Source organism: Mixophyes fleayi, chromosome 8, assembly GCF_038048845.1.
Source record: "Mixophyes fleayi isolate aMixFle1 chromosome 8, aMixFle1.hap1, whole genome shotgun sequence".
NCBI lineage: Eukaryota > Metazoa > Chordata > Amphibia > Anura > Limnodynastidae > Mixophyes > Mixophyes fleayi.
The window spans coordinates 51,399,946-51,427,178 of record NC_134409.1 but is presented as its reverse complement, the minus strand read 5'-3'; the positions used below and the strand labels follow the sequence as shown (position 1 = coordinate 51,427,178).

The window sequence follows — 27,233 nt, the reverse complement described above, 5'->3', positions numbered from 1 at the left end:
TTTTCCCCAATAGATACTATTGTGGAAAAACATATTCTAGTAGGGCCTGGTTCACCAAACTCCAGCATTCTATGGCTGCAATTAATATGCTGGCAAGCTACCATGGCTTGCTGCTACTTGTAGCTATAAAAAAAAAAAAATAGTACTTAAGCTGTTGTTCAGAATCTATCATGATGTGCCCCAGTGCAATTTTTTTTTGCAGGTGCAATTTCTCTAAGGATTTCAGCCCCAGGCTGTGGCTGGTTTCACACCATAGTGGTACTATTCCAACCTTGCAAAGGGACCTCACATTTGTTGCCCCCCTGCGCTGAGTTTTGCGAACCTTTATATGGGCGTCTTTGAACAACTATTTTTATAGGTTTGGCCCTTTCGCCACGAACCTGGTCCTCTACGGCCGCTATATAGACGACTTGTTTATAATCTGGAACGGCAGTCAGGATTAGCTTTGGACTTTATTAATTTTTTAAATATTAACCCGTTTAACCTAACATTTACTCATTCTATGAGCTCCCAAGAGATTAATTTTCTGGACATTAATTTAACTATCAAAGATGGCAAAATAGTGACAGCTAACTTTAACAAATCTGTGGATGTCTGCAGTTTTTTGCACTATAGTAGTGGACACCACAGACCCTGGGTCAACAACATACCCAAAAGTCAGGTAGGACGACTTCGGAGAAATTGTTCTGACGAAGTGGATTTTAGGCGTCAACTAGAGACTATGTTGGAAACGTTTAAACAAAGAGGGTATCCTGAAGTTCTCTTAGAAGAGACCAAAAAGCATGCGCTTTCTCTGGATAGGGGTAACTTGCTGGCGCACACAAAAAATAAAAATAAGAACAAAAAATGTAAAAATAACGATTTGTGTGTTAATAACAAGACTCCAGCCTTTGTATCTAAATTTAATTGTAAGTCGAAGCAAATTACTAATATAAATAAAGCGAATTTTGATCTACTCAGATTAGATAATATCCTATGTGACTGTATTGATGATAAGCCTACCGTTACATTCAGGAAAAATCTGGATCTTAAGAGAATATTGGCTACCAGTTCTTTGAAACAAGTTAAAGTTAATCCGAGTAATAGCTGGTTACCAAAACCTCCTGAAGGTTGCTTCAAATGTGGGAAATCAGTGTATTTGACGTGCAACCACATCTCCAATAAATCTAAAACTGTTACATCCAATCATACTGGTGATATATTTCCAATTAAAGGGTTTATCAACTGTGAAAGTAACTATGTAGTGTATGTTTTGGAGTGTGGAGGTAAACTCCAGTATGTGGGGAGAACCACCAGATCCCTTAAAGCACGATTCAGGCAACATAGGAGGAATATCTGTAATAAAGTCCAAAACCATAGCGTCTCCAGGCATTTCTCTGAGCATCATGGGGGTGACCCTAGTGGATTGAAATTAGTAGGAGTAGAACTTGTAACCAATACGGAGAGAAGGAGCGATCGCTTCTCAAAACTCTGTCTCTGTGAATCCTCGTGGATCTTTAAACTGGCCACTCTAAATCCATCTGGTCTGAACGAGGCGTTGGATCATCACTGTCTGAACTGATATTCCCTTAGTACCTTTGGTATGTGTTGACTTTGATTATACAAAGTATAGTAACATTGTTGATGTTTTACTTAATACATTGATGTATATATTTTTTTTACAAACATGGGTGTCCTACATTTATGGGTGTTTAATTACATATGTTCATGTATATGCATAGCTGTGTGATCTGACACACGGCTGTGTGTCTGTTTTTCTCATTTCTAATGATGTATGTATGACGAGACTTAAGCCCCGGAGTGGGATAGAATAACTCCTTTATATGCTGATATGGGTTCTCATACTAACCTATTGTGGTGAAAATGTGGGTTAGGTGTTAATTTTGCAAGATATTTATTATTTTATTATTGTATTATTTTTATTATGTCTATTCAACATTGCAGCGATATATTTTTATATATTAATCCTGGATACGGAGCTATGGACATAAGCCTGTGCTTTTGGCTATAGAGTGTTACCGAATTCTTTCTTGTGTGCTTTTTTCTGGTGTCTGATGTATTGTTCTGACAAGAAATGAGGTTCATTTTAGAATGTTCATGTACCTCTTGGATATATTTCACTAAACAAGATTTTTATTCTATCAGTGACTATATAGGTGACTTAACATTATCTATTCCCTGCTTACCTCTACCCTTGGTACGGGTGTTTTGAAGTTCAGCGTGGGAACGTAAGCCATCAATTAAACAATTTAACATCCTGGATGAGATTTACAGATAATGAATACACCCGTTGACTAGTCTTCTATTTAAGGACGTCTCACAAACCCCTCAGCAGCTTTGAGAAAGTGCTCTGTGGGCACGAAACGCGTCAGCGGGGTTCTGTGTGCTTTATATCAGGATCTGCATGAGCCTTTTATTGAACTATTTACGTGTGCTATATCTAATTGGCGAAATATCTCTCATCACCTACCAAGTGCCCTTGGGGATTTGATTACTATCTGCCGGTCCATATATAGCTTCTATTATAATCGGCTCCAAGTAAACCGCCCGATTGTGCCGAGTGAGTTCCAGCCGAAAACAAGACGGCATCATGCCTGGGATCTAGGTTGCAAGTGGAGCTGGCACTTTGGAGGCTGGATAAATCTGGAGGCAGTAACATTGTCCGTAAATCGGATTACCAGGTCCTCTGGTGGACCACTACAAAATCAGGTGACTGAGTTTTTTCTTGCCATACACACCGTTTGTATATGGAGGAGGCCGTACTAACGGGCTAATATTCATAGCAGTTGCTGTGAAGACCTCATTATTGATTAGTGCACATGGTTACTTTTGATGTTTCGGATTTAGAACCAAGGATCCATTTGTCTCTGGACAATCTTATATGTGTACACCATCGTTTTTTGCAGCTGCGGTTGTTATCTGTTTGTTTTGTTTTTAATCTATTGTTGGTTTATATATATATATATATTTTTTATCATACAGGTCATTTGTATTATTAGTGATCGTCAATTAAGCTTACACTGAATACAGACTATTGTCAATCTCATTAAATGCAGTGCTATATTTTGTATACTGTGGATTGTCTTATATCACTTGACAGGAGAACCTCCGAGTAATTTGTTTTTTTATTTATACCATCTGACTCCAAGCAGCGCGACCCCCATCTGTTGCCCCTGTTTCTAGCGTTTACCAGCCCAGGCTATAGCACTGGCAACTTATTGCATGGGGGCAGCGTTGGCACAGTGTGGCAAAGCAGATCTGTTAAGGCAGCAGTTGGATTTATCTCCCCTAATGTAAACCAGGCCCATTATCTCTAACTTTGCCTATTTAAGACTCTACTAAATGACATATAGCTTAAATTGACATCTCTTCAATTCATTGTGAACATGAGACCTAGACAAATTTTCATCAGTGTTTTATACTGGACAAAAATGAGTTGCATATTTGACATGACCAAATAAATTGGACTGCAGGGTAGAGAAGGCAAGAAGACACAGACTAAAGGTGTTATATAGTTAAAGGAGCAGAACCTTTAGTTTATACATTCAACCGGGTAACATTACCTGTTTACAGTTACAATTGTCCCTACATATTTCAAATTGGACTAATCTGGCTTCTAGCTATAGCTTTACAAACTTTGTTGCATTACATAAAATGATTCTTCAAGGCCAGATGTATAAACGTTGGGACAGGTGTATGAAATTAAACCCATGAAAAGATAGGAAATCCTGGCGTTCAGTAGCCAACCTTAAAGTGAAGGAATGCCTCAATAACATAATGAAGAATGTTAGGGAGGAATTTTTAGCAGTTATATTTAGAAATGTCTTCTGGACACCTAAAGACAGTATGCACCTTATTGGGGCTCATTAATATAGCACTTGTGTTTCTGGTCAGCATGGAAATAAATATAGAGAGACAGAGAAAAGTATTAGATGTCTTAAGTTACTCCATAGTGAAAGGAAGCTAACGGGTATATTTACTAAACTGCGGGTTAGAAAAAGTGGAGATGTTGACTATAGCAACCAATCAGATTCTAGTTAGTATTTGTTTATTACATTCTACAAAATGACAGCTAGAATCTGACTGGTTGCTATATAGCAACATCTCCATTTTTTCAAACCAGCAGTTTAGTAAAAATGATTAAGTGTAAATATATATATTTATTTTTAAGGCTTGTATAACAATCTAAATGATTGCTTGATCTGGATGTATGTCCTATTATTCTGCTTCAATGTTTTCAAACTCAATATTCAAAATCACATTCACAATGTTACCTGCCATGATTCTTGACATTATATACTATATAACTGCACAGCACACAATTGCTCCCAAAAGGACAAGAATGGAAACTCTGACAGTCGGGCTCTTGCCGAATTACATATGCCATGATATTTAGCTAGCTAAAGCATTTGAACCAAAGATTTCCAATCCCTATTGTAGCAAATAATGTTGCAATACCTCTTATGAAAAGAAAATCAATAAATTTTTCCAAAATAACATTTATTTACACAATAAACAAAAAACTTTCATTATAAAAATGTACAATCCAAAAGTCTATTATTTTGAAATTAACATTTTTTGCTTCTCACTGTTAGCTGTGCCTTGGGTCCAATGCACTGAGACTGCATCATTCTCCATATCATTGTACCTGGAATATGAGAGACAGGTTAACTCTATACCCCAGAGGAGATCATTGGCTGGCCTATGAAATCAATAAAGATAAGTAACGTAGAGCATTTATGCATAACATTATACAGATACAATGAATGATATTTCACTCAGCAGATATATAAATTTGTGTGTGTGTAAAACAAAAATCCTACCTGTGTGAGTAGGAAACAAAAGAGAATCCTACTTGGACCTGTGGAAACTGATATCACAGCAAACAATCCTGAATATCTAATAAATACTAATTGTAGTGGCAGAAACAGCTGATATTTTGCTAGAGCTAGCTATTGCTATAGATAGCAAGTCTTTGTTAAATAAAAGGTATTATTTCTGAAAATATGGATGAGTTTCACCACTTTTTTGTTACCAAATATTCAGTTGTCAAAGCATTAACTACATTTTTGCATCCCATAGAAATCAGAGGAGAAAACAATATTGCCTGGCAATGTGCGCAGTTAGACATCGAGCCAATGTCCTGCAGAACCTTGTGGCCAATTGAATTCCTCCCTGTAAGTTGTCTTTGGGTTCTCCTTTTCTGGCTAGTAGATCTAACCATTTATTTAGAAAACAAAACAAACATATGTCTGTATACAAAGGCAGAGTGGTTTATCAGTTACGCTGGCAGAATCAGCCAGTGTGTGGCCAAGCAGCGGTAACGCGTGGAAGTGGCCAAATTGGCCAAAAACTGACTTTGTGGTGATTTTAAGTCCCCATTACTACTTGGCTATGTTGAATTCCCTGTGTCTGCAATTCCTAATGGGGGCCAAGAGATGAGTGAGTAGTTAGTGGTAAGAAGGGAAGGTGAGACAGTGGGGTTAAATAATTAACAAAAATTTAATATTGCATCACAGACTTCCTGGCAACCAACAACATGTCAATATATGTGAAAGACCACAGTATCCACAGTAATAATTGCTGTGAAGATCTAGATCAGAAGCAAAATCATTTAATATAAATTGTGGCTGTAGTCTTATTGAAAAAAAAAGAAAAATCTAATCGGAAATAGTTGCAAACTGTATAATTAATGGTAGGTGTTGTGCTAAAAATGCATTTTCATGTCATCTCTGTGGCACATGTAATTGTCAAAGAGTAAGCTACGGTGCTCTCTCGTTATTCTTCTATACTTATTTACCACAAGCTATACTCTCTTCACAAATTTGCACTACAAATATATATATATATATATATATATATATATATATATATATATATATATATATATATATATATATATTCTATATCACACACACACACAGACACATACACTGTATTTATATTTCTCTTCATATTGCCAACTTGCTGCTCCACAAAACAAATATGGAGGTGCTTTTTGTTGAGAGTATACCTCTTTATAAGTCATGTGTACAGGAGGTGAAAATGGCATTAGTAAAAGGACAGCGAAATAATGCAAATCAAAAAGAACATTGTAAAGAATTTTTTGACTGTGTGCTGAGCTGATGGAATAAGGAGGGAAACACTGCATCGGATGTGTATGCCCTTGTTAGTTTGCTAAAGAGAAGCTTTGTACAGTTTGCAGAAATAGTGTTTTTGAACTTTCTGTGAAACAGAATGTAGAAATCACTTCCCCTATTGCACACGTCATTCTGAGCTCTTTATACCCGATCGGATGAGTGAACTTTTGAAGGTTATGAAGACCACAATACATTAGTACAATGCTTGTCACCTACATGGTAAAGTTACAGATGAGTGGAAAACAGCTCTATAACCCATTTCAAAATTACAGAATATAAATAAAGCAAAAGAACCATATCTTGAATATTACTATGAATCTTACTTCAGTTGATTGTATGGGGCTTAAATAAATCAATTCATAAAGGATACAACATGAAAGGATACGCTTTTCATGCCAAACAGCAGTTACACGGCCATCTTTAGGGAGAAGAATAGCACAACTGTTTTCACTGCATGGTCTGTATTCTTGACAAAAGACATATTGCACACTGCCAAGTTGTACTGTATCAAGGTTGCCATGGAAGAAAACTAGAGGCTTTTTAAGCCCATATGTTTGCATTCTATAACACAAATTTCAGTGCTGGCTAAAGGACAATTGTACCTTCATTAAAGTGGGGCTATGTAGGAACTCCCTAGCTGGTCATGGCTTCTGCTAATTGCCAGAGGAAACAGAGCAACTAATCTGCTTTGTGTCTGCTCTGCCTACTGCAATCTGATGTCACCACGTTTCACGCACAATATTGATAAGTTTAAAAAAAAAAAAAAAAGTTAAAAAATCAAAACAAACAAAGAAAAAAAACCTGTCAAAACTGGGAGTTTGATCCTGGAGCTGTGAATGGTGGCAACTAGCAAAAGCCATGGACAAAAACTTTATGGAAGCTGTGTTGTCTAAAATACACCTGCAAGTTTCATGGTTCTATTACTTGCAAGCTTCCAAATGATCCATTACGGCATAAGTAATGCCGTATTGTATTGGAGGTGGAAGTTGGTATAAAAATGACATTGTTTAGTCTTCCCTCATAAATAAAAGTGACAAAAACGCAGAATAGCTGGAGATACAGCACGTAAAAAAAAGGCTGATCAAGTGAAAAACTTTCTCAAGCCTGCATGTCACTGTAGGACTCAAAATACGTATTTATGGCAAGCAGCTGGAACAAGGATACTCAAAATTAACTACATAAAATACTGAAGAGGTGGTGATTTAATAGTTTACAATGCTTTTTTTTTTTCCTTACTGACATAATTATGTTAGCTTTTACACAACCTACTGAAATATAGTTTTATTATAGCTCCCCTCGCTGAAAAATTAGTAGATATTACAGGCAATTGAAAAAAACAAAACAATAATGAAATGGCAGTCTAACAAAAATAAAAAAATAATTTGCCAGCATGATTTAGTTCAGGGATTATCAATAAAAGCATTAAAAAGTATTTTTCATTACACTACAATTACTGTTCAATAACAAAAATTGCTGCTGGCCAACCAGACAACAAAAAGGTCAAATCGTTGTTTGCCCATGAGAATGAATCATCTGTTAAAAGTAAGCTTACATGTATGCAAATAAATACATAACTCAGATTGCAAAAGTCCCTGAGAATTAGCCTTGATCCAGGAGCGTCATAAGGAAGTTCTTGTATAACTTACCCCTATCTCTTGGTCTGTGCTTTTTCAGGGTTAGGCTTGGGTCGAGCTGAGCGTGCAAATTGCTGTAGGTGATTTAAGGAAATTAATGAAACAGAGAGGCATCTTGGTGCAAGCCCCAGGTATACAAACTCTGTGCTCATTTTCTAGTCAGGAGCCAAATGGGTAGAACCATTTCCCATACAGGTCTACTTACCATTAAAAAGGATTTTGGTGTAATTTTATTGTTATATGTTAGTGGGTAAGAACCACATTTTACTTCTGGCCACCAGAGAAATCAGTGGTCTCAGCTCAGCTCCAAACTAAAACATATATTTACTGCACAGTGAACACATGTATCCATTCCAACAGTAATAAACCGAGAACATGCCCTAAAGTTAAATAAAAATCAAATTTCCCCTCTGACAATGCTGCAGCATCTATTAAAAAGGAATCAATCTGCTAAATCATATGCACAATACAAACCCATGTAAAAGGATACAATAACAATCGGTTTGTCAAAGAGTAAATATCCATGGATTTGTTTTAATGCCTTTGCGGCCACTTCCTCATTGGGAAAACCTATGAAAGCTTGTCCCTTCATCCTCCCTTCTTTCATCAAGCGAATGTCGAACCTGTAACGTTAAGATGAAGAGATAAACAGGGAGATATAGTGGTAGTTGTTGGTTTCCAAACATTGACCAGTTCTATTAATACCTTACAGAGAAAAAGTAGCATTATATATTTATTTTGTTTGTTTCTTTGTTGGCAAATATCTTCCACGGTTCTCAAGGAAAACTGTCAAATCTTACATATTTATTTCGTAACAAAAAAGTAAGCTATTACACCACATAGTGACAATATAGTGAAAGCATCATTTTTTGGTTGTAAAGTTTGACTGCTGGATCGAAACCGTGCCACAACACAACAAAACAACAAATCTTATTTTATAAATAGAATTTTTGGTCCATTTACTAAATAATTTGATAATATAATATAATTGCTATACAAACTGCTACACATCACAGATCAGACCCGCGCAATGCATTGTATTACAATGCCCATTCTCAAGCACAAACAAATGCTCACTAAATTGGATCTACGGTATTCTTGCAATCATAAAACTATAATCTTATACTTTAAATTGTCTAAAAATGTAATTAGCGAGTGCTTCTAAAATCAAGTCAGAGTAGTTCCAGTATAACTTGCTAGCATGTCATCCTATATTTTCTAGGAAGAGACTGCAACCCATTCTGTATGTTGCATGCTTCCATACAAATGTATGAAGCTTCTACGTAGAGGTTCACAAATATTTATACTTTTGAACAACACACTAACAGAACACTCATTGTAGCCACCTAGTGCAAGTTAAGCCGCCCATACAGGGCCAGGCAAATCTGGCTGCTTGGCATGAGCAGCGAATTTGACAGATCCAGCTGTTAGAGCTCAGCCCAGATCTTATGAGCCCTAATTAGATTAATTTAACCTGAATCTGTCAGAACATAGTCATTGTTCAACTGCTTATTCTGCCAGGTCATAATTATTATTGTTGTTATTTTTTTTATTTATAAAGCACCGACACATTATGAGATCATAGTATGTCACAAACAAACACTTTGACTTGAAGCAGAAAAAGATGTCCCTGCCCAAATGAGCTTACAATCTAAGAGGTGTGGGGAACATCACCATAATAATTTCTCACGGTCTTAACAAATTTTCAGATGTTTTATATTTGTTGGAAGATGATTATGGGGGAGGTAGGGCATAGTGTGTGCCTAAATTGCAGCTATCTCCAACTGTAGTCTGCATGGCACCCATGTAACCTGATCAGTAAGACCTATATTTTCATGCACAGATACGAACCGATTTGTGCCTAGTTTGGTTTGTTAGCTTTAGGCAAAAAAAAAAAAAAAAAAAAGTCACATCTGTAAGGTTGCTATGAATTACAGCACATTGTGCCATTTATTATTACTAAAATAAAAAATTTTGAGCAATGGCCCAACCACGTTTAAAAGATTTAAAAATTTTGAAACATTCAGAAGTTAGGAATGCAACTTTTCTTCTAATGGAGTGTGTATGATGCACCTCAAAACAAAAGTAGCTATCATTTGGTCCTCGGTGTGAATGGATTTTCACATATAATTAGTTATAGTACAGTGTGTTAGAAAGGTATATTAACACAGTCTGCTAGTACTGCAGTCTCTTATACACAAATAAACCTGCAAGTCTAATGTTACTCACATGTTTTTTTCGGTTTCAGATGAAGTGTCTATAAATCTTCCAAATATAAACTTCAGGTCCTGTTGAAAAGTTAAATACATTCAAATATTCTATTATAGTAGAAAACAAAAGTGCACATGAACATAGTAATACAATATGGATGTTGTGCTTACCTTTTCAGTAACTTGTTTTGACAAATTTTTCACATAGAGTCTGCAATTTGGCTCTCCTGGCTTATAGCTCTTAAATACAGATAGTTTTCTCATTTCTTAAAAAAAAAAAAAAGGGGCAGGTACAACAGTTACACAAAAATCCTATTATAGCGCAGACATTTTTACTAGTTGTGTTAGTTATTTTTCACCTATATTTTGACCTTCACATAGGGTTCAAGGTTTGTCACTTCACTAATTGCACATAAGTGTCTGCATCTTCCCACTTCACCCTGCACATTGTCACTCTTAACGGTTACTTACTGGGCCAAAGTGTCCAGTTGGTACACGTGGGAGGAATGTCCTTCTCTTTCAAATAAATACATAAACTAAACACTAAAAATCCCATTGGACAGATGCCATGTTCTCTTAAAAATTAATAATCTAGTAGACACTGATGCCAAAAATCAGAGAGATATGTATAAGAGAATGTATGGTTACCGTCTTTAGAAACCCTTCCTTTCTCCAGCTCTCTCCTGGAAATAAAGTCCTTGGGAAAATCTTCCTCTTCTTCTTCCTCATCCTCCTCTTTGTCCTTAGGAACATGAGAAGGGAAGATCTTCCCAAATCCAGGAGGCTCCTCAGTTCCTTCAAGTGCTGTTTCGGTCTCTAAACATGGAGCAGTGGCTGTAGGACAGAAATAAGAAGATGAAAACTTGATTTTGCACTGTTAATGCAGACAAGTATATTCCCAATTAAAGTAATACCCAAAATTACTATTTTTATTTTCTAGATACAGACTTTTTCCAGTATCACTGTATTTATAAAGAAGCACTGCACACTTTGTGAAAGAATCCAGGGCAGCAGTTATGTATTTGGGGTCTGTCTGAGATGTGAAACTGTAGCACAATGTTCATGTTTAAAAAGTAGGCACTGAGACAAACATGCACTCTTTACAGATAAAAAAAACCTCTTACTTCTTTGACACTAAATTCCAGTGCTACTGTAAGGCTGATTCTGGGTCAGTAAACAGGGTGAACACTAAATCATTCTTTAATATTTTATAAACGTTCTAATAAAAAGGTCAGTTTTATAGGTCTTTGTTTTTTTTTGTTAGGACATTTTGGCAGGTTCTCAGCTAAAATTTCACATGGAACTTTGTAAATCATTTTGGGGACTTTAAGACAAATCTTCAGGAGCCAAAATTGGGCATTAAAAAGTGTATCTTATCTTCAGGGGGAGCAAGCAGCCACTGCATTGATCCTGGAGCAGCAATGCAGGTAGAGTAACCAATGAGATGCAGGGGTCTTGGCCCCTGTAGACAGAGAAGGCATTAGGTTGCTGCTACAAGTAAATGCATGCAGGGGTGGTTGTGTATAGAGTTGAGTGCAGTATATATTTACTTTTTCCTTGTAAGAGTTAAATACGATATATGGTCTGGTGCATCTTATGGTCTGTAAAATAGGATATCATTTTTATCATTTATTTATATAGGGCCAATCACATTATGCAGTGGTGTTCAGAGAATATGTAATCATTCATAACAGTTGCTGCCACTATGGAGTTAAATTTTAAAATTCCTGCCACAGCCCCTACACATAAGGGTCCATTTTCTCAGAAACGAATTAACCTACCAGTATGTTTTTTGGATTGTGAGATGAAACCGGGGAAGCTGGACGAAACCCACACAAACACAAGCAGAATATACACACAAGTAGGACCCTGGTCAGAATCTAACCATTATGGTGCCTCTTGGAATATGCTAACTCTTTTGCTGGCCAATATACGGTTCCCTAAATGGATACGGGAGACCCAGAAAGAAACTAAGAGGTTAAAATAAAGTGCTCAAATTTGGATGTGTCTACTTGATGGATGCATCTCTCACTACTGACACTGGATCCCTAGAGGCAGACCTGATTTATGTACAAACTACAGGAAAATAAACTGTGTACATTTTACTTGTCTCTATATAAATCCTGTCCAACTGGCCATCACATTGTAAAGTATGTAATCTTGGCTTCTTGGCTAGCAGTTAGGTTGGAGTCCCTACCTGATATCAGGAAGTAGCTCAACTCTGGCTCTAATAATTACCACAAAAGGTACCTTGAGCCCCAAAACATAATTTTAATAAGCTTTTTTGTTTATTTTCCCTTAATTGCTGAAATTCTTACATATAATACTATTAGCAAACAATCATGTAGATTAAGTCTGTTTACCATCTGTAGATGCAGGCATGTCAGCAGGAATATGAAGTTCCATTTTTTTCATGCCTATTATAGATGGCTGCTCAAAGACTTCAGAAGGTAGCAAAGGTGCATGTGCGTGGCTGAAATAAAAAAAATAAAAAATAAGAATGGACAGGTAAACTTTGTTCCTTATATAATAACTATAATTGCCACATGACTGAAGGATATATCCACCAAAAATCTTGGCCTAGCTATATATATATATATATATATATATATATATATATATATATATATATATATATAAAAAATTTATTTAGATATGGTCACTTTAAAAAAAAAAAAAAAAAAATTATTTTTTTAAAGTGACCATATCATCAAATATCCATAGTCTGTAACCAGATCTAACTTTGGGATCATACACCTGTCCATGTGTATGATCTCAAAGGTCGTTAGCAAAAGAGTGGGAGCACAAAGGTAACCATGTCCCATGTCCCAACGCACAACACTGTCCCTGCTAAAAGTTATTTAATAGCAAACACAAAAAAAAAAAAATACATATTAGGAATCTGTATACACCTGCATAAACTTGACTCAAGGTGGACACTTCAGGTAATGCTTTTAGAATGTTTCTTGCTTTACTCAGACTACTAGTATTGGAAATACCCAAGATCAATTAAGCTATCAAGAGTCCATAACTTACCTGTGTGGTGGTGCAGGCACAGTTACAAAGTCCTTTATCTTCATCTTCTTTCGTGGACGGGATTGTTTTTTTATCTGTTGTCTCTTGGGCAGCAGCTCTGCCAGTTCTTTCATACGAGCAACACTGAACAGTATAACAAAGACTTTCAGCAATATATTATGCAACAGAGAACCAGACAAGTGTCTGATAAATTTTACTTTCTTAAACATGCAAAATGTCATAGCAGTGCACAGTGTTTTCTTTTAGAAAATCCATAAGTTTAAAACTTCAAATATGGTCACTTGCTAAATGGCAATATTAAAACTCAGCAGTAGCCTTTCATGGCAGTTCTGTGGTTTATGGTCACTAAGTGGACAACTGCCCCTTCCTTAGGAAACATACTGTCTGAAGAGATGTGCTCTGTACAGTAATTTCATTAACACCTACATCTCTTTTTCTTCATCATCACCACTTTCATATTCAGACTCTTCTCTGCTGGAAACATCCATGTCATAGTCATCATCCAGCTCTGGTAGTGGAGGATTCTCAGGAAGGTCAGGTGGGACTGGTGGGTATGGTGAAGGCACGGCCAAATAGTCTGAATACTGTTAAAAAAAATGGAATTGCAAGAGTATGACACAAAGCTTGTTTCTTTTTCACAAACTAATGCTTGTATAATGCTAAATGTCATAAATACACATGCCAAGCTAACTTACAGTAACCAGCAACATTTTAGGGCTGACTACAGGCAACACAGTCTGGATGTTACAATCACACAAGTAGATATGCAAGAATTTTCTTTTGCCAAAATTGAGGTATTAAAAACAGAAGGGCACTAGATACATAAGCTACCTACCTATGAAGGAATGAAGTTAAGAGGATATAAGAGAAAAGTGGAAGTCTATTCTAGTTCTTTAAAACTGCTGGGATAGCCACTTTTACAGGCCTTTCAGAATGAGGATCATGTTTGATTGAAATACTAGTCTGATGCTAATTGGGGTAGAGAATCAATTTTAAAGGTGCAGTATCAATCACAGGGAACATCTATTCATATTCCACAATAGAATCTGCCATATTACCTTCTTTTGTGAGGAATTTAACAAAGGTGAAGTGTCAGTCTTTTATCAGAGACATAACTAACGAATTACTACTTCATCGCAAACTGAAATGAATGGACTGAAGTGTGCTTCCAGATACAACATGTAGATACATGTCAAAAACATGAGTCATTGTGCTAAAACAATAACCACTGGGCTAGGTATTAGGTTTTTTTAATGCCCATTGTATCAAAACAAATGAATGACCACCATGAGGTCTTAAAGGGGCCATCTGTGGTCATCTACCGACAACATTTATGAACATGCTCATAAAATTATCCTAGATTTCTAGAGTCCTCATCAGGCATCTCTTCTGCTTTTGCACCATACACACTGCGATACTGGACCAACTGCCTGATCGCTACAATATGTAAGGCCAGCTTCAGGATAAGAAGACTTAAAGTATCTAAGGAATAAAATTAACCACCCAAAAGCTAAACAAGTGTATTATTTAGCAAGTTACATTTTCTGTAGATCACTATAGCTACACCAACAATTCTCTAAAAAGTCCTCAAATTTTACATAATTGTGTTCCACTTCATCTGAAAATAAATATGTTTAAATTAAAGTATGCATCCATAACAGCGTGTACCCAAAAAAAAAATAAGTAAAAGTATAACCCAAGCAAGAGGTAAAACACAAGATTAATGCTTGCCAGTGTGCTGCAAGTCTGTAATAATTACAGGAGTGCAAAGTGAAGAGACTGCAGGCATATGCAGGACTCCAAAGAACAAACACTATTTTGTGACATGGCACACGTATTTTTGCACAAACGCACCCGGTTTTTGAAGACAAGCCAGAAAGATGACTATGTATGTTATGTACAATTTTCATTTCCTTTATGTGTGGTGTTAAGAAGTTCAGGGTCATCATTCCCTGCTGATTGCAGGTTAAGCATATAAATACAAACTTTCACAACCACTTGGAAAAACAAGATTTACGGTAAGAGAATAATTAAATGAAATCAAGGGGTGGAGCATTTAGGTGAGTGTTGCCTGACAACATTTTCATACCTGCAAAAGGCCTTCAATTTTATGAGTACTCAGAAAGTGCTGATAATCAGGCCTCATCCTATACTTTCATTGGGATGGGGTTTTTTTTGCACCTGTCATCGCACTTTTCCAGGAAAATGCACCTGCGCACGAACTAGGCTGACAATCAGGAGCATTTACACAAAAGAAAACGTGTCCGTTTATAAAAGTGCAAAAGTACTAAATGCATAAAAAAAAAAAAAAAAAAAAAAAAAAAAAAAAAAAGGAGAGCTGCATGCCGAGTTAGAAGTGGGTACAATATTTACATCACTAACCTGAAAACTATTAACACAGTTGCTAGTTTTACCAGTCCCAAAAATTAGGATAGCTATCCGGTCTTATTTAATTCATACGATGGTACACAGCAAAAACTATACTCACCAGGGGAGGCTGTGCAGTAAGAGGCCCAAAGGGAGCTGGCAGATTCATTTTATTCATCAAGTGTAAAACCTAACATAAAATAAAGATCCACTAATTAATAAGAAGATTTTTAATCACCGTAAAATTGATTTCTCTTACTCCAATGGGGGACACTGCGAGACATTGGGGTATAGTAGTGAGACTAGGAGTAGGCACTTAACTTGTTTGATCTTCACTCTCCTCCCCTACTATGCACCTCCTCATCTGTAGATACCTCAGTTTTTTAAAAGTGCCTAGGAGATAGGACACGTTTGTATAGGCTCCTGCCTATACTTAGTTTAGTTTTAGGTTTTACATGTTGTTATTTCATTTTCCCTTTCAGGTGCAGCGCGAGGGTCGATCTTAAGACCCAGAGGGGTGAATAGTCTTTTGGCTCTATTCACCCTGGGTCCCTGCGAAGGGAAGCAGCAGCATCGCTCACTTACCTTGCACCTCTTGGAAAACATGTCCTATCTCCTAGGCACTTTAAAAAAAACTGAGGCATCTACAGGAGAGGGGGGGGGGGCATGGTAGAAGAGGAGAGTGAAGATCAAACAAGTTAATAAGTGCATAAACTCCTAGTCCCACTACTATACCACAATGTCCCGCAGTGTGCCCCAATGGCAGGAAAGAGACAAAGATAATTTTTTAATGGGCGATTACATTATATACCATATTATGTGCATTATGGTGTGTTTCCCATCCCTTGACAGTAATACAGCAGACATTTTTAAATGAACATTATACTGAAACAGATATTGGATGTGTGAGCAGTGGTTTCACATAGAGCAGCACTGGTTCAACAATCATTCTGTATCATTTTGACATCTGTGTGTGCTGTTTGGAGCACCCTGCTCTTTTCATAAGGTTTACCATATGCCTCCATTCTCCTCCTGACTTCATGATATTGCGCCGGTCACATGATTCTCTGTCCTCACTTACTGGATCATAAAGGTGAACAGGTCACTACCTCAAAAAGGATAGATTTACTAAAGCTTCTAAACATTAATCATTTTCTAGAATGCACTAGATAAATCATAGCTAGAATAAACTTTTCCTTTAGCAAATCTACCCCAAAAAAGAAACACTCATCATGAAATAACATATGCTGCTGTGAATATTCCAATTATCCTTCTAATAACAGTTCACACAGAGGAATAGAAGGTAGAGTAAGATAACAAGAAGGTGCTAAGACAACTTAAATACAATGGAGACAAAAGAAACTGTTCCATAATCACAGCATTACTTATCCAGGTGAAATTTGTTCCAGAGGCTCTAGGTGTTCTACCATCTACCAAAAGCATTAAGGGGCAGTGCTTACCATGAAGACACACAAATATATATATATATATATATATTGGTATACTGAACTCACAAGGGCTTTAGCTCACTATGGTTCAGTTAGTGGAGCTAATCTGACCAAGATCCATGTAAAAAGTAAGGATGACTAAAATTAAACTAAAGGCCTGTACTAGCATGTGGGCCTACTTGATCCTGCTTATTAGAAGTGCCCTGCCTCCAGAAAGTGGGGTTTAAAGGGAAAGTACAGTTTTAAGCAACCCTCTCTTATCTCAACTGTCCAATCCATGTAGCAAGTGGTGATGGCTGTCCCTTAAAATTAATTTGCTTGAAATTCAAATGGTTGGACAACTAACTAGCAGCATGTATTTTAATTATCACTGTGAGGCATAAAGCAGCAGAAAGTCAGAAATAGTCTATAGAGCATTAGGCTAGAACTAGAACTCAGTCCTCTTTCTATCTGCACTTTAGATTAACTACTTAATTTGGAGCAACACTTAATGCAATAGAAGACAGTGCACACCCACACACTAGGCACCATGGTCTCAGCTACTACTACGTTATTGTAGCTATAACATAACTACAACCAATAATAAATCTACTAATTCAAAGCTTATTGCAATACCTAAACAATTCTGTATTTATATGTGTGTTTGATTTATGAACTAATGAAGAGACATTGGATAGCAAAGATCAAAAACAAAAAACTTAAAGATACACAAATATACTTAAGCGAGAAAAGTTTTACCTGCACATAGAATTTAGGAACACTTGCCAAGGCATTTGCAATGTTTGCCAAAATGGTGCTTGTAGGGGGGGGGTATAGGTACTTCAGACTGGATCTTATTGGAAACACAAGTCTGAGAAAAGACAAACGGGATATTAATGCTTGTACTAAATACTCTTCTCGGAATCCCTTGGGGGACACCAATTCTGGGGTATAGAGAACCCAACCAAGAGTTTGTCACTTTAACAATATCTGTTCTAATTCTGTAACTCATTCTCCCTTTATATTCCCTCTCAGTGGGAAACTCAGAGACAGAGAAAAGATTTTTATGCTAACGATAAATCCGTTTCTCTGATTCCTTCTGAGGGACACTGCTCACCATGGGGTTGTGTGAGGGGGAGGAGGAGTTGGCACTTAACTAGTTAATTCTGAGAGCTGCCGACAGACACTTCCCACTGCAAACCCCCTAAAGTCTCAGTTTAATTATAAAGCCCCAAAGAAGATAGGCCAATCAACCAAGAACATACAGAAAAAGAGCAGAAGGGTGGGAACGCAGTGTCCCCCAGAAGGAATCAGAGAAACGGATTTATCGCAAGTATAAAAATCCTCTTTTCTCTTTCATCCATCTAGGGGACACTGCTTATCATGGGGACTTTCTAAAGCATTCCCCTTGAAGGGAGGGACCGCTCCGATAGCCCAGCACGTAGAGCACTATCATTTATTTATTTAGCGCCAACATATTCCGTAGCGCTTTACAATTGGGGACAAACATAATAAACTAATAAACAAACTGGGTAAAACAAACAAAGAGGTGAGAAGGCCCTGCTCGCAAGCTTAACCAATGGCCAAAACTGGCGTCTGCCGACACAAAGACATTGAATTGTTAAAATGTTGTAAACGTATGGACCGAGGACCAGGTGGCTGCTCTGCATAACTGATCCGCTGAGGCCCCATTTCGTGCAGCCCCAGACGCCCCTACAGAATGGGTAGAATAGGCAACAATACGATCTGGCACAGGACGGTTAGCATTGATTTAAGCCTGCTTAATAGCGAGTGTAAGCCATCAAGCAATAGATTGCTTTGAGGCTGGCCATCCGCGTCTTGAGAAATCAAATAAAGAATCTGTGCTTCGAATCTTTGAAGTTCTCTGAACATAGATTCGGAGAGCTCTGACTACATCCAGAAATTTCATAATACCTGCTCCAGGCCCTTGAGGGTCTTCTGTGAACACCGAAACTACCATTTCCTGATTTACATGAAAACCAGAAACTACCTTTGGCAGAAACGATGGAACCGTTCTGAGGACTGCTCTGTCATCATGAAACACAAGATAAGGTTCTCAACAAAACAGCGCCCCCAGCTCGGAAACTCTCCAGGCTGAGGCAATAGCAAGAAGAAAAACCACTTTCCATGTTAAGAACCGCAACTCTGCAAACTGTAACGGTTCAAAGGGAGGCTTCTGAAGCATATTAAGGACCAAATTAAGATCCCAAGGAGCCGTGGGTGGAACATATGGAGGCTGGATATACTGGACTCCCTGTAAGAAAATATTGACATACGGTATGTCTTTTCTGTCATTTTAAAAAGGAAAAGCACACCACACACACTTACATAAGAGATATTTTGAGAGCGAGAGAGTATAGAACAAGTAACAGACTATTGTGTAATAAAAGCTGTACTTGTATGTGTGTGACAATGAAAAGATATATGTGCAAGTAAGAAGATTTTTACAATCCTACTAGCCTCCCTCCTGTAACCACATAAACAGTCAGTAAATGGTTAAAGAAAGGGTTTTGGTACTTAGCCAAAAGGGCCACTCAGGGGAGAAGTCCAACAGCAGTGCCCTGGTGTCTGCTCCCTTGGAGAGAAGTTCCTTCCCGGACTTCTGTTTGGCGCCAGAGTCCGGACTGTACCATTTGTGCTGAGAGCAGGGGAGCTCTTGTGATAGTTCCCCCTCTGCAGCTTTTCTGTCTCTCCTTTTTTTTTTAAAAAAAAAGGAACTTTATTGATGTATTTGGCAGAGTTTTGGAGGCCTCTTAGAGGTCTCCTGCAGCGTTAGTACCCCGATGCCCCCTCCTATTCACCTGAGGGGGGATCTTGGTATGGCCCTGTTTTCTCTCCTCTCCTTTCTGTACCTCCGCGGTCCATTGAAAAAAATCATGACCGCCGGCGAGGTGATGCGATAGGCGGCGCTCTATGCCTAATGGCAGCGCCGGTTACCGTGGAGCTTCCTAGAGTGACAGCGGTCCGGTGAGACCGCTTGTCACTCTATCCTGTGACCGTTAATGCTCTGCCATTGAGAGCAGTCTGCTCTCTCTGACAGAGTCCTGTCACCGCTGCCAGATTCTGTGAGTGTGTTCTCTATATATAGAACACACTCCCAGCTCTGCCCTAATGCTAAACTGTAAAAATAAAGAAAAAAAAATTAAGTTATATATAAAATAAATTACTAGCTGTTTCTAATTAGCTCAACTCCTTTGGGAACCTAGAAAAAACTGAGGAAGAGGCGGGGAGATTGTAGAGGGGAGGGGTCTGTCAGCAGTGCTAAAGATTAACTAGCTAGGTGCCAACTCCCGGGCTCCCCTCCACAACCCAGGGTAAGCAGTGTCCCCCAGACTGGATGAAAGAGAAAATGGATTTAACGCACGTATAAAAATCCAGGTCACTCTTACATCCTATTAGGGGACACTGACACTGTGTAGTTCCCAGAGCTATCCTTACGTGTTGGTATGCTCAGAAGTGGCAGTGTAGAGCACCTTATGTACAAACCTGGCATCTTTTGACGCAAACAACATTGAACTTGTAAAACATAATAAATGTATGCACCAAAGACCAGGTGGCCACTCTAGAGAGCCGCTTAGTAGAGGACCCGTCCCACGCCGTCCAGGAGGCATTCACGAATACAGTAGAATGCGCCATTAGATTATGAGGGGCAGTGTCCGAATGTAAGCCTGTCTGATCACCAAAGTAATCCACCCTTGTAATTGTTTGATTTCATGCAGGCTACCAACTTTTGTGCACATCATAAAGGAACAAAAGATCATTGGTTTTGTGTAAATCAAGAATCCTATTTGCAGAGGTTTTTAGAGCTCTAAACACTCCAAACAAATCAGCAAATCCCCCCTGCTCGGAATCTAACCCTAACGCAATGCCCGTTTCACAATTTTCTTGTTTAAATGAAACTTGGAAACCACCTTAGGCTTAAAAGAGTGTTTTGCCCTATGAACTGCCTCACTCTCTGCTAAAATTGCTTGCCTTTCTCTTTTGAAAAAAAAAAAAAAAAAAATACAAACAGTAACGCTCTGAACTTTAAAATAATTAGGTCTAAATTCTTTATCAAACTTTCTAGCATGAAAAGAAGCAAACGAGCTAACTGAAAGGAAGTTACTGGAAACTACTTCTGCTCGCAGCCAGGCATTAAGGCAGTGTACGGTGTGCTGAGACCACAGGGGATAAAACCCTAGCTCAAATGAGAATAGCATCTTACCCCAGATTTGTGGATGCCTCACGAATGTGTTCCAAGATCAGCAGATCAGAACCGAGTCTGCCTGATAGCAACTCCTCAAATAGCTACACAATCCACTTTTCCAGCACCCTATTAACCTATACAGAGGGTAAAAAGGGTCAGAAAGGACCCTGAGCTACATTTAAAGACTTACAGATGGCCTCACATTTTCAATTGGTGTCATCCCTATTCGCTGAAGCATTAGGGATTAGAATAGTAGCTGTTTTTGAACAACTGTGCTATGGGGGCATCCACCTTGATTGAGGATACCCATTATCAACAACATCTTTGGTGAGAGGATAAAGGGTCTGCATGATACCTGAAACTTGTGTACAAGTTTAGTCCATGCTTCACATGACAAGTCCTCCAACTGAGGGGGAAGAGGGAAGGAAACGGTTTTGTCTTCCTTTTAAACAGCGTACTGTCAGACACTACCGGATCCTAAAGCATGCCATATGGACTGCACTAAATTATCCAAACCTTGCCTTTTAGTGGAATCCCTGTAAAAGTAAGAAGAGTCCTTCATGTCTGATCATCAGCCACAACCTCCCCTCATGATCCCTCACAAGACTAGGCTACTGGAGTCCTAGCTGTAAAGGTCGGTTCTAGGGGCCTCTCTAAAAACGAGAAAAGTCTATCAAGGCCTTGATAGGCTTTAAATCCAAATTGCTCATCACAAAGCCAAAGGATCCCTGGCCGAACCCCTCCGCTGAATTGCCTCATTCCCTGAGGTTTCACCAGAAGCAATGAAAAGGAGGTTCACATCATCCACCCCAAGAGGATGTGAGGTGAGCTGTGTTAGCTCAGAGATAGGCTGGGCCAAAGCTCTAGCCCAGGCTACTCCTGTCATTGGCCCCCTCACAGGCACGTAGGTCACCTATTGCTCAGCCAAGTATGCTGCACGTAAAGTGTCTATTATGGTGGGCTTCCCTCTCCGCCCCAAGTATAGGGCCAGACTGCCTAGTGAGGAGCCCCGCAGCAACCCCTACCACCTGGCCTGCCTCCCTAGCACAGGATATCAGACTCGAGTAGCCAGGGGTTGATCACTACTGTGCTCCACTCACCTAGACAGGAGAGTGGAGGTCACTTACCTTAAGTCAGCAGTCTTGTCCGATGGCACAGTAGCAGGGTTATACTACCTGCGAAAGCAGTGGCCGGAACCAGCTGTAAGCAGTCTCATGTAGGGAACAGGGGGTGACTGGAGGAAAGGTAGCTCCTTAGCCTGCTCTAGGCATTTACAGGCTGTATCAATGCCACCAACCCTCCATGCCGCCATAGTGGTTAAAGATTTAAAATGGCACCCAATTTAAAATAAATTACAAATTAAAATTAAAGTTGGCACAAGCTGCTCGGTACCGTAATCCAGTAGCCACTCAAAAAAATCTGAGTTTCCTGCAGGGGGTGGATATAGAAGGATAAAGAGTTACAAACTAGAACAGATAATCTTTAAGTGCCAAACCAGTATAAGTGTCCCCCCTACGATATAAAAGAAATTTACATTGATATTATAATCAGAAGAATGGTGCAACAGGAAAAGATATACATTTACTTAATCACAACACAAAGAGAAAACACTAACTTGGCTTAATCATCTAGCATCAACATTCTATTTTTAACCGCTAATTTGTCCAGCTGACCAAGTTTAAGTTTTAATGCATTAAAAGGGTTTTCCACAATTGGTCGGTGAATCGACCATTGCCCTAAAGTACGCATGGGTAGTAGCGGTCTGATGTACTCATTTGTATTGGTGACCGACGCAAAAAATGAAATGACAGCTGACGCCTCAGAGAATGGTCAGATCAGTTGTCATTTCAGTCAGTTTGAATCCCTAATTTTTATTTTAACTCTCCAGCAAACATTTTCAAACCAACACAGCATCTGCATTGCAGAATGGCCAGAAGATATCTCACTAGTGTGCTATCTCTGAAAACAGGAGGTTGTCAAACCCTTTCTCCCCAGAAGATGGAAAAAGGCTTGATAATAAAGCAATATAAAAACAAAATCAGTATATTACCATATAACTATATTATAAAACTAAAATGTTTACCATATAATTTCAAGGAAACCTGAAATTGATTTTCCATTAATATTTAACCAGCGCACAATACCCATCTAGGTAGTGACCAATGAAAACACAAGAATAATGAAAAATGTTACACCTGCTGGAATCTTTCTGGTACATCCAACAGCTGTGTGTCAGAAACATACAACATAATCTCACTCTACAAACAGAATCATACAACTGCTCTGTGCAAGTATTTTTAGAATTTTATGTTTTGTATATCAACATTTTGTTTAATTAGATTTTCCAGCATGGAGTAGTGTAGACCAAGAATCGAGCTGCAAGGTCATTCTATTTGCTTACACATAGGAAGGAGATGAGGGGATTATGTGCCAGAGAGAAAAACCATGGCACAAATCTAAAAGTTAAACTCAGAAAGCAGATTTAGCAACACCTTTAATTGTTCTAGGCAAATTAATTGTATTATCCATTCATCTCTCAATAAGACAGAAAAAAAAATAAAAAAAAAATGATGAAAACACCATAATTAATCTACACAGTACATATAATATACAAACCCATGATTGGGTGCTACTCCTCTCTCAATGGAGACCTGGTCTGGGAGTTTGGTTTCTTTACTTGTATCTGTTTTTTCTCCACTGTTAAAAATGTCAAGAAGCTGGTGTTAGATTAGATAAAGTAGCACAGAATATTTACTCATACATACAATCTGTCTCATGCGATTTAAAAAGCAGTGTGGGGGCCAGACAGAGGACTACTTAATATCCATTTCCTGAAGAGAACATATAGAGGAACTCTTAAATACACTCCTTAAAACATATTTAGCCAGCAGTAAACAATAGTAAGGGAATTGTATTTACATACTAGAACTATAGATCTAGCTCTGTCTATTGCATTTTAAAAAGCCATAAATGTGGATTATTTAAAAGGAAAATAAAACTTTGGTCAGCGCCTTGCCAGTATTCTGTCCATGTAGCAAATAGTTGTTGGCGGACAGTGAGGGAGAGGAGTACAAAGGTGTACTTTCCATTTAGTGGCATATGAAATCCTGGCTGTTTTGCAATGAGAGCTCAGCACTAAAATGCTGCAGGGTTAAGGGGTCAAAACATGGCAAAGATGAACTTTTTAACATTTTAAGCCCCATTGAGGCCTAGTCCCTGGATGCACTGTGATAAATTTGGTATGTAGCCAGAAGTTTCCTATCCCTAGACGTAAGGCTGGGTACACACTACAAGTTTTTCACCAGATTATTGTGCCAAACACATGATGAACGATGATAGATCAGCGATTTGCATTAGTGTGTATGCTCCCACGATCCTGTTTTATACAAAGCACATCGTATCATTTGATGTTATAAACGGACTAAAAATATCTATATACAACGGAACAATGCCGTGCCAATTCTGAAGTGTGTATGCACTCACAACCAGAAATGTAGGCAGATCTCCAAAGAGTTTACAAAATCACAATCTTTTCAGCCTGTCTATGACAGATGAGGATCACAGATCTGAAGGTAAATCTTGAAAAACGTGCATAGTGTGTACACACGAATCGACATGCTGATAGGGACATTCAGTCGTTGGTAAAATCATTAACAATATCGCTTTGGAAGAAACTTTCTGCAGTGTGTACCCAGCCATATTTAGATTGTTTTTCTTTTTTTTGCAGAAAAAAAATAGTGTGTACAAACCTTTTCTTTTTCGTTGAGAAGGAAGGCTGGTCTGGTAAGTGAATGTGGTCCTCCTTAGCATATTCAACCACAAGAGTGTGACCTAATACAGTGAACTGGTGAAGTACTGACAGAGCCTGTAAATGGAAACAAACATGGAAATATCCAGTGAATTTGTACAACTAGACTGTAATTTAATGATCAGAATACTTTTACAGCATCAAATCAAATACCCCTGCCTGTTTTTCCACACTGTGTTTTAGCACACTGAGATATAAAATGTATTTTTGTTTTGGTGGCGTTCTAAAGTATTTATGGAAACAGCAAACAATGACATATTTAAAAATAAGTGAAAAAAAAGCATTAAGAGGTATAGCATGAAAAAACCCACAAAAAACAGTACAAGGAATGTGCTTGCATGTACGGACAATAGTTTGTACTTTTCAGCAAACTATTATTGACTTATTGCCATTTATATGAATAGAATGTGATGCTAGGCACAACACAAATTGTATATACTAGCTATATCATATGCACAAATAAGACCTGTGCAAAAAAGCAAGCTTTACTAAATGACACCCAATGCCATGTATATAGTTATGTAGGACTTAAGTTCACAAACCTTTGCAGCTGCAAATTTATTTGGGTATGTTGCGTAAGCTACATTTTTCTAAAAGAAATTGAAAAAAAGTTGCATTAGAGTATATATGCTGCTTACATACAAATACAAAACACTAAATATCTCACTATCATCTACTTCTTTTCTGCCAAACTCTCTCCCTCATCAAATTTGGATATGCCCCACCACATATCTCCAACATATCTCTCTCCCCACAGTCGCCATATGTCCCCCCCCATCTCTCTCCCCACAGTCGCCATATGTCACCCCCCATTTCTCTTCACAGTCGGCATATGTCCTCCCCATCTCTCTCCATAGTCAGTATATGTCCTCTCCATAGTCGGAATATGTATCCCCCTTTCTATCACCGGCTTCCGTAATCGCACTCCCATCTCTATCTCTCATCAGCCTTTCCATCTTTCCCTCTGTTTATGTCACATTTTTCTCACCAAGCTCCCCCGGGTTCTACCGGAACATATGCGAACACTTTCCGCTCCACTCTTCTCCAACAGTTTTCTCTGATCCTCCGGGATAAGGTCGGAAGGGAGATGCCGAATCAGTAGTGTTTTCCTTTCCATAATCTCCATTTGTACATCACTCCAATCCGTGTAGACAAACTTCCGCCAGTTCACGTTAATCCCGTGTGATGATCTGCGAGATTTGGTGTGTGGTAGCCATCTTGTGTTTACTTTGACATAACTGCCAACCATCGCCGTCTTGAGGGCACGTTTAAATCTTGACGTTACTAGCACACTGCCACCTTGCGATTGCTGTATGAAATGCAAAGAACCTAAAACGTCTCGTTTCTGAGTACAGTTAAGTCTGAGCAAATGCCCGCACACACACTTATGTATGTATAAAATAAAACGGTGGTTTTAACTGAAATATGAATGAAGAATGAATATACCTACCGACTGTATTTGTAAAAAAAACTATTTTAAAAAATTGCCCATACTTTGGGGGGGGGGGGGGGGCGGGCAGGGGCAGCATCATAAGAGAAATCACAGTTCCAGTTTGTTAAAAGGAATGGCAAATATAATGATAGAAAATTAAACTTTGCTAGAAATTCCAAAAAATCCAAACCGTGTTATATATCTTTCAAACACTTAGGGGGGGTATTCAATTGTCGGCGGAAACACCGAAAATCTTGCGTTCTTACGATAATTTTCTCGCTGGATTTCAGCTCGCAGCTCCCTGAGCCGCGAGCTGAAATCCAGCTAACTACTACCGTTATTTAGTAGTTTTTATTAGGGATGTGCACCGGCGACTTTTGAGGTCTCGTGTTTTGTGTTTTGGATCCGGATTTTCGTTATTTTTGAGGTTCGGATTTGTCTCGCAAAACACTTGACGAAAGGTCTCGGTTCGGATTTAAGGTATTGGATTCGGATTTTTTTTTAAAAAAACATAAAAAGTTTAAAAATCAAGTTTTTGGGCTTATTTTCACTCCTAGGCTATTATTAACCTCAATAACATTCAATAACAAGCATTTCCACTAATTTACAGTGTATTCTGAACACCTCACAATATAGTTATTAGTCCAAAACGTTGCAAAAAGGTATCTTTCTGGACTGCGTAGAGGAGTGGGTCACCACAATATATATTAAAAACCCTGAACTTTTATGATTCGCACCAATAATTGTACCTGGACTGCGTAGAGGAGTGGGTCACCACAATATCTTAAAAACCCTGAACTTTTATGATTCGCACCAATAATTGTACCTGGACTGCGTAGAGGAGTGGGTCACCACAATATCTTAAAAACCCTGAACTTTTATGATTCGCACCAATAATTGTACCTGGACTGCGTAGAGGAGTGGGTCACCACAATATATTAAAAACCCTGAACTTTTATGATTCGCACCAAT

At 38.4% G+C, this 27,233-nt stretch overlaps 1 protein-coding gene across 5 annotated transcripts; it reads right to left on the bottom strand.

The window, feature by feature from the left end:
* Positions 1-4,479: 4,479 nt before the first annotated feature.
* Positions 4,480-26,093, bottom strand: RNPC3 (RNA binding region (RNP1, RRM) containing 3). Of its 5 annotated transcripts, none has more exons than XR_012678504.1 (16): positions 25,818-26,093; positions 25,372-25,419; positions 24,771-24,886; positions 23,638-23,718; positions 17,574-17,685; positions 15,509-15,577; positions 13,447-13,604; positions 13,021-13,143; positions 12,348-12,457; positions 10,633-10,818; positions 10,156-10,250; positions 10,004-10,062; positions 8,265-8,397; positions 7,787-7,848; positions 4,824-6,558; positions 4,480-4,648 (listed from the first exon to the last, which is right to left on the bottom strand). XR_012678504.1 is itself a non-coding variant. In XM_075182564.1 (16 exons), exons 1-14 carry the CDS (start codon positions 26,076-26,078, stop codon positions 7,789-7,791), a joined length of 1,611 nt encoding a protein of 536 aa, XP_075038665.1. In that variant the 5' UTR covers positions 26,079-26,093; the 3' UTR covers positions 4,480-5,216; positions 6,526-6,558; positions 7,787-7,788. The 5 variants fall into 5 exon arrangements, 3 of the variants coding, with proteins under 3 accessions (XP_075038665.1, XP_075038664.1, XP_075038666.1); XR_012678505.1 differs by having other exon boundaries at positions 4,480-5,216; positions 6,511-6,558; XM_075182564.1 differs by having other exon boundaries at positions 4,480-5,216; positions 6,526-6,558.
* Between the last annotated feature and the right edge of the window lie 1,140 nt (positions 26,094-27,233).

Bases quoted from the DNA above. Each gene is read 5' to 3' on its own strand.
- RNPC3 (XM_075182563.1), bottom strand. From the start codon at position 26,078: ATGGTTGGCAGTTATGTCAAAGTAAACACAAGATGGCTACCACACACC. The intron at 17,686-23,637 runs GTTTGTATATTA...GTCTTTTCTCAG, and splicing joins GGAGTAGCACCCAATCATGG to ACTTGTGTTTCCAATAAGAT. The intron at 13,144-13,446 runs GTAGGTGTTAAT...TATACTGTTCAG, and splicing joins GATGATGAAGAAAAAGAGAT to TGTTGCTCGTATGAAAGAAC.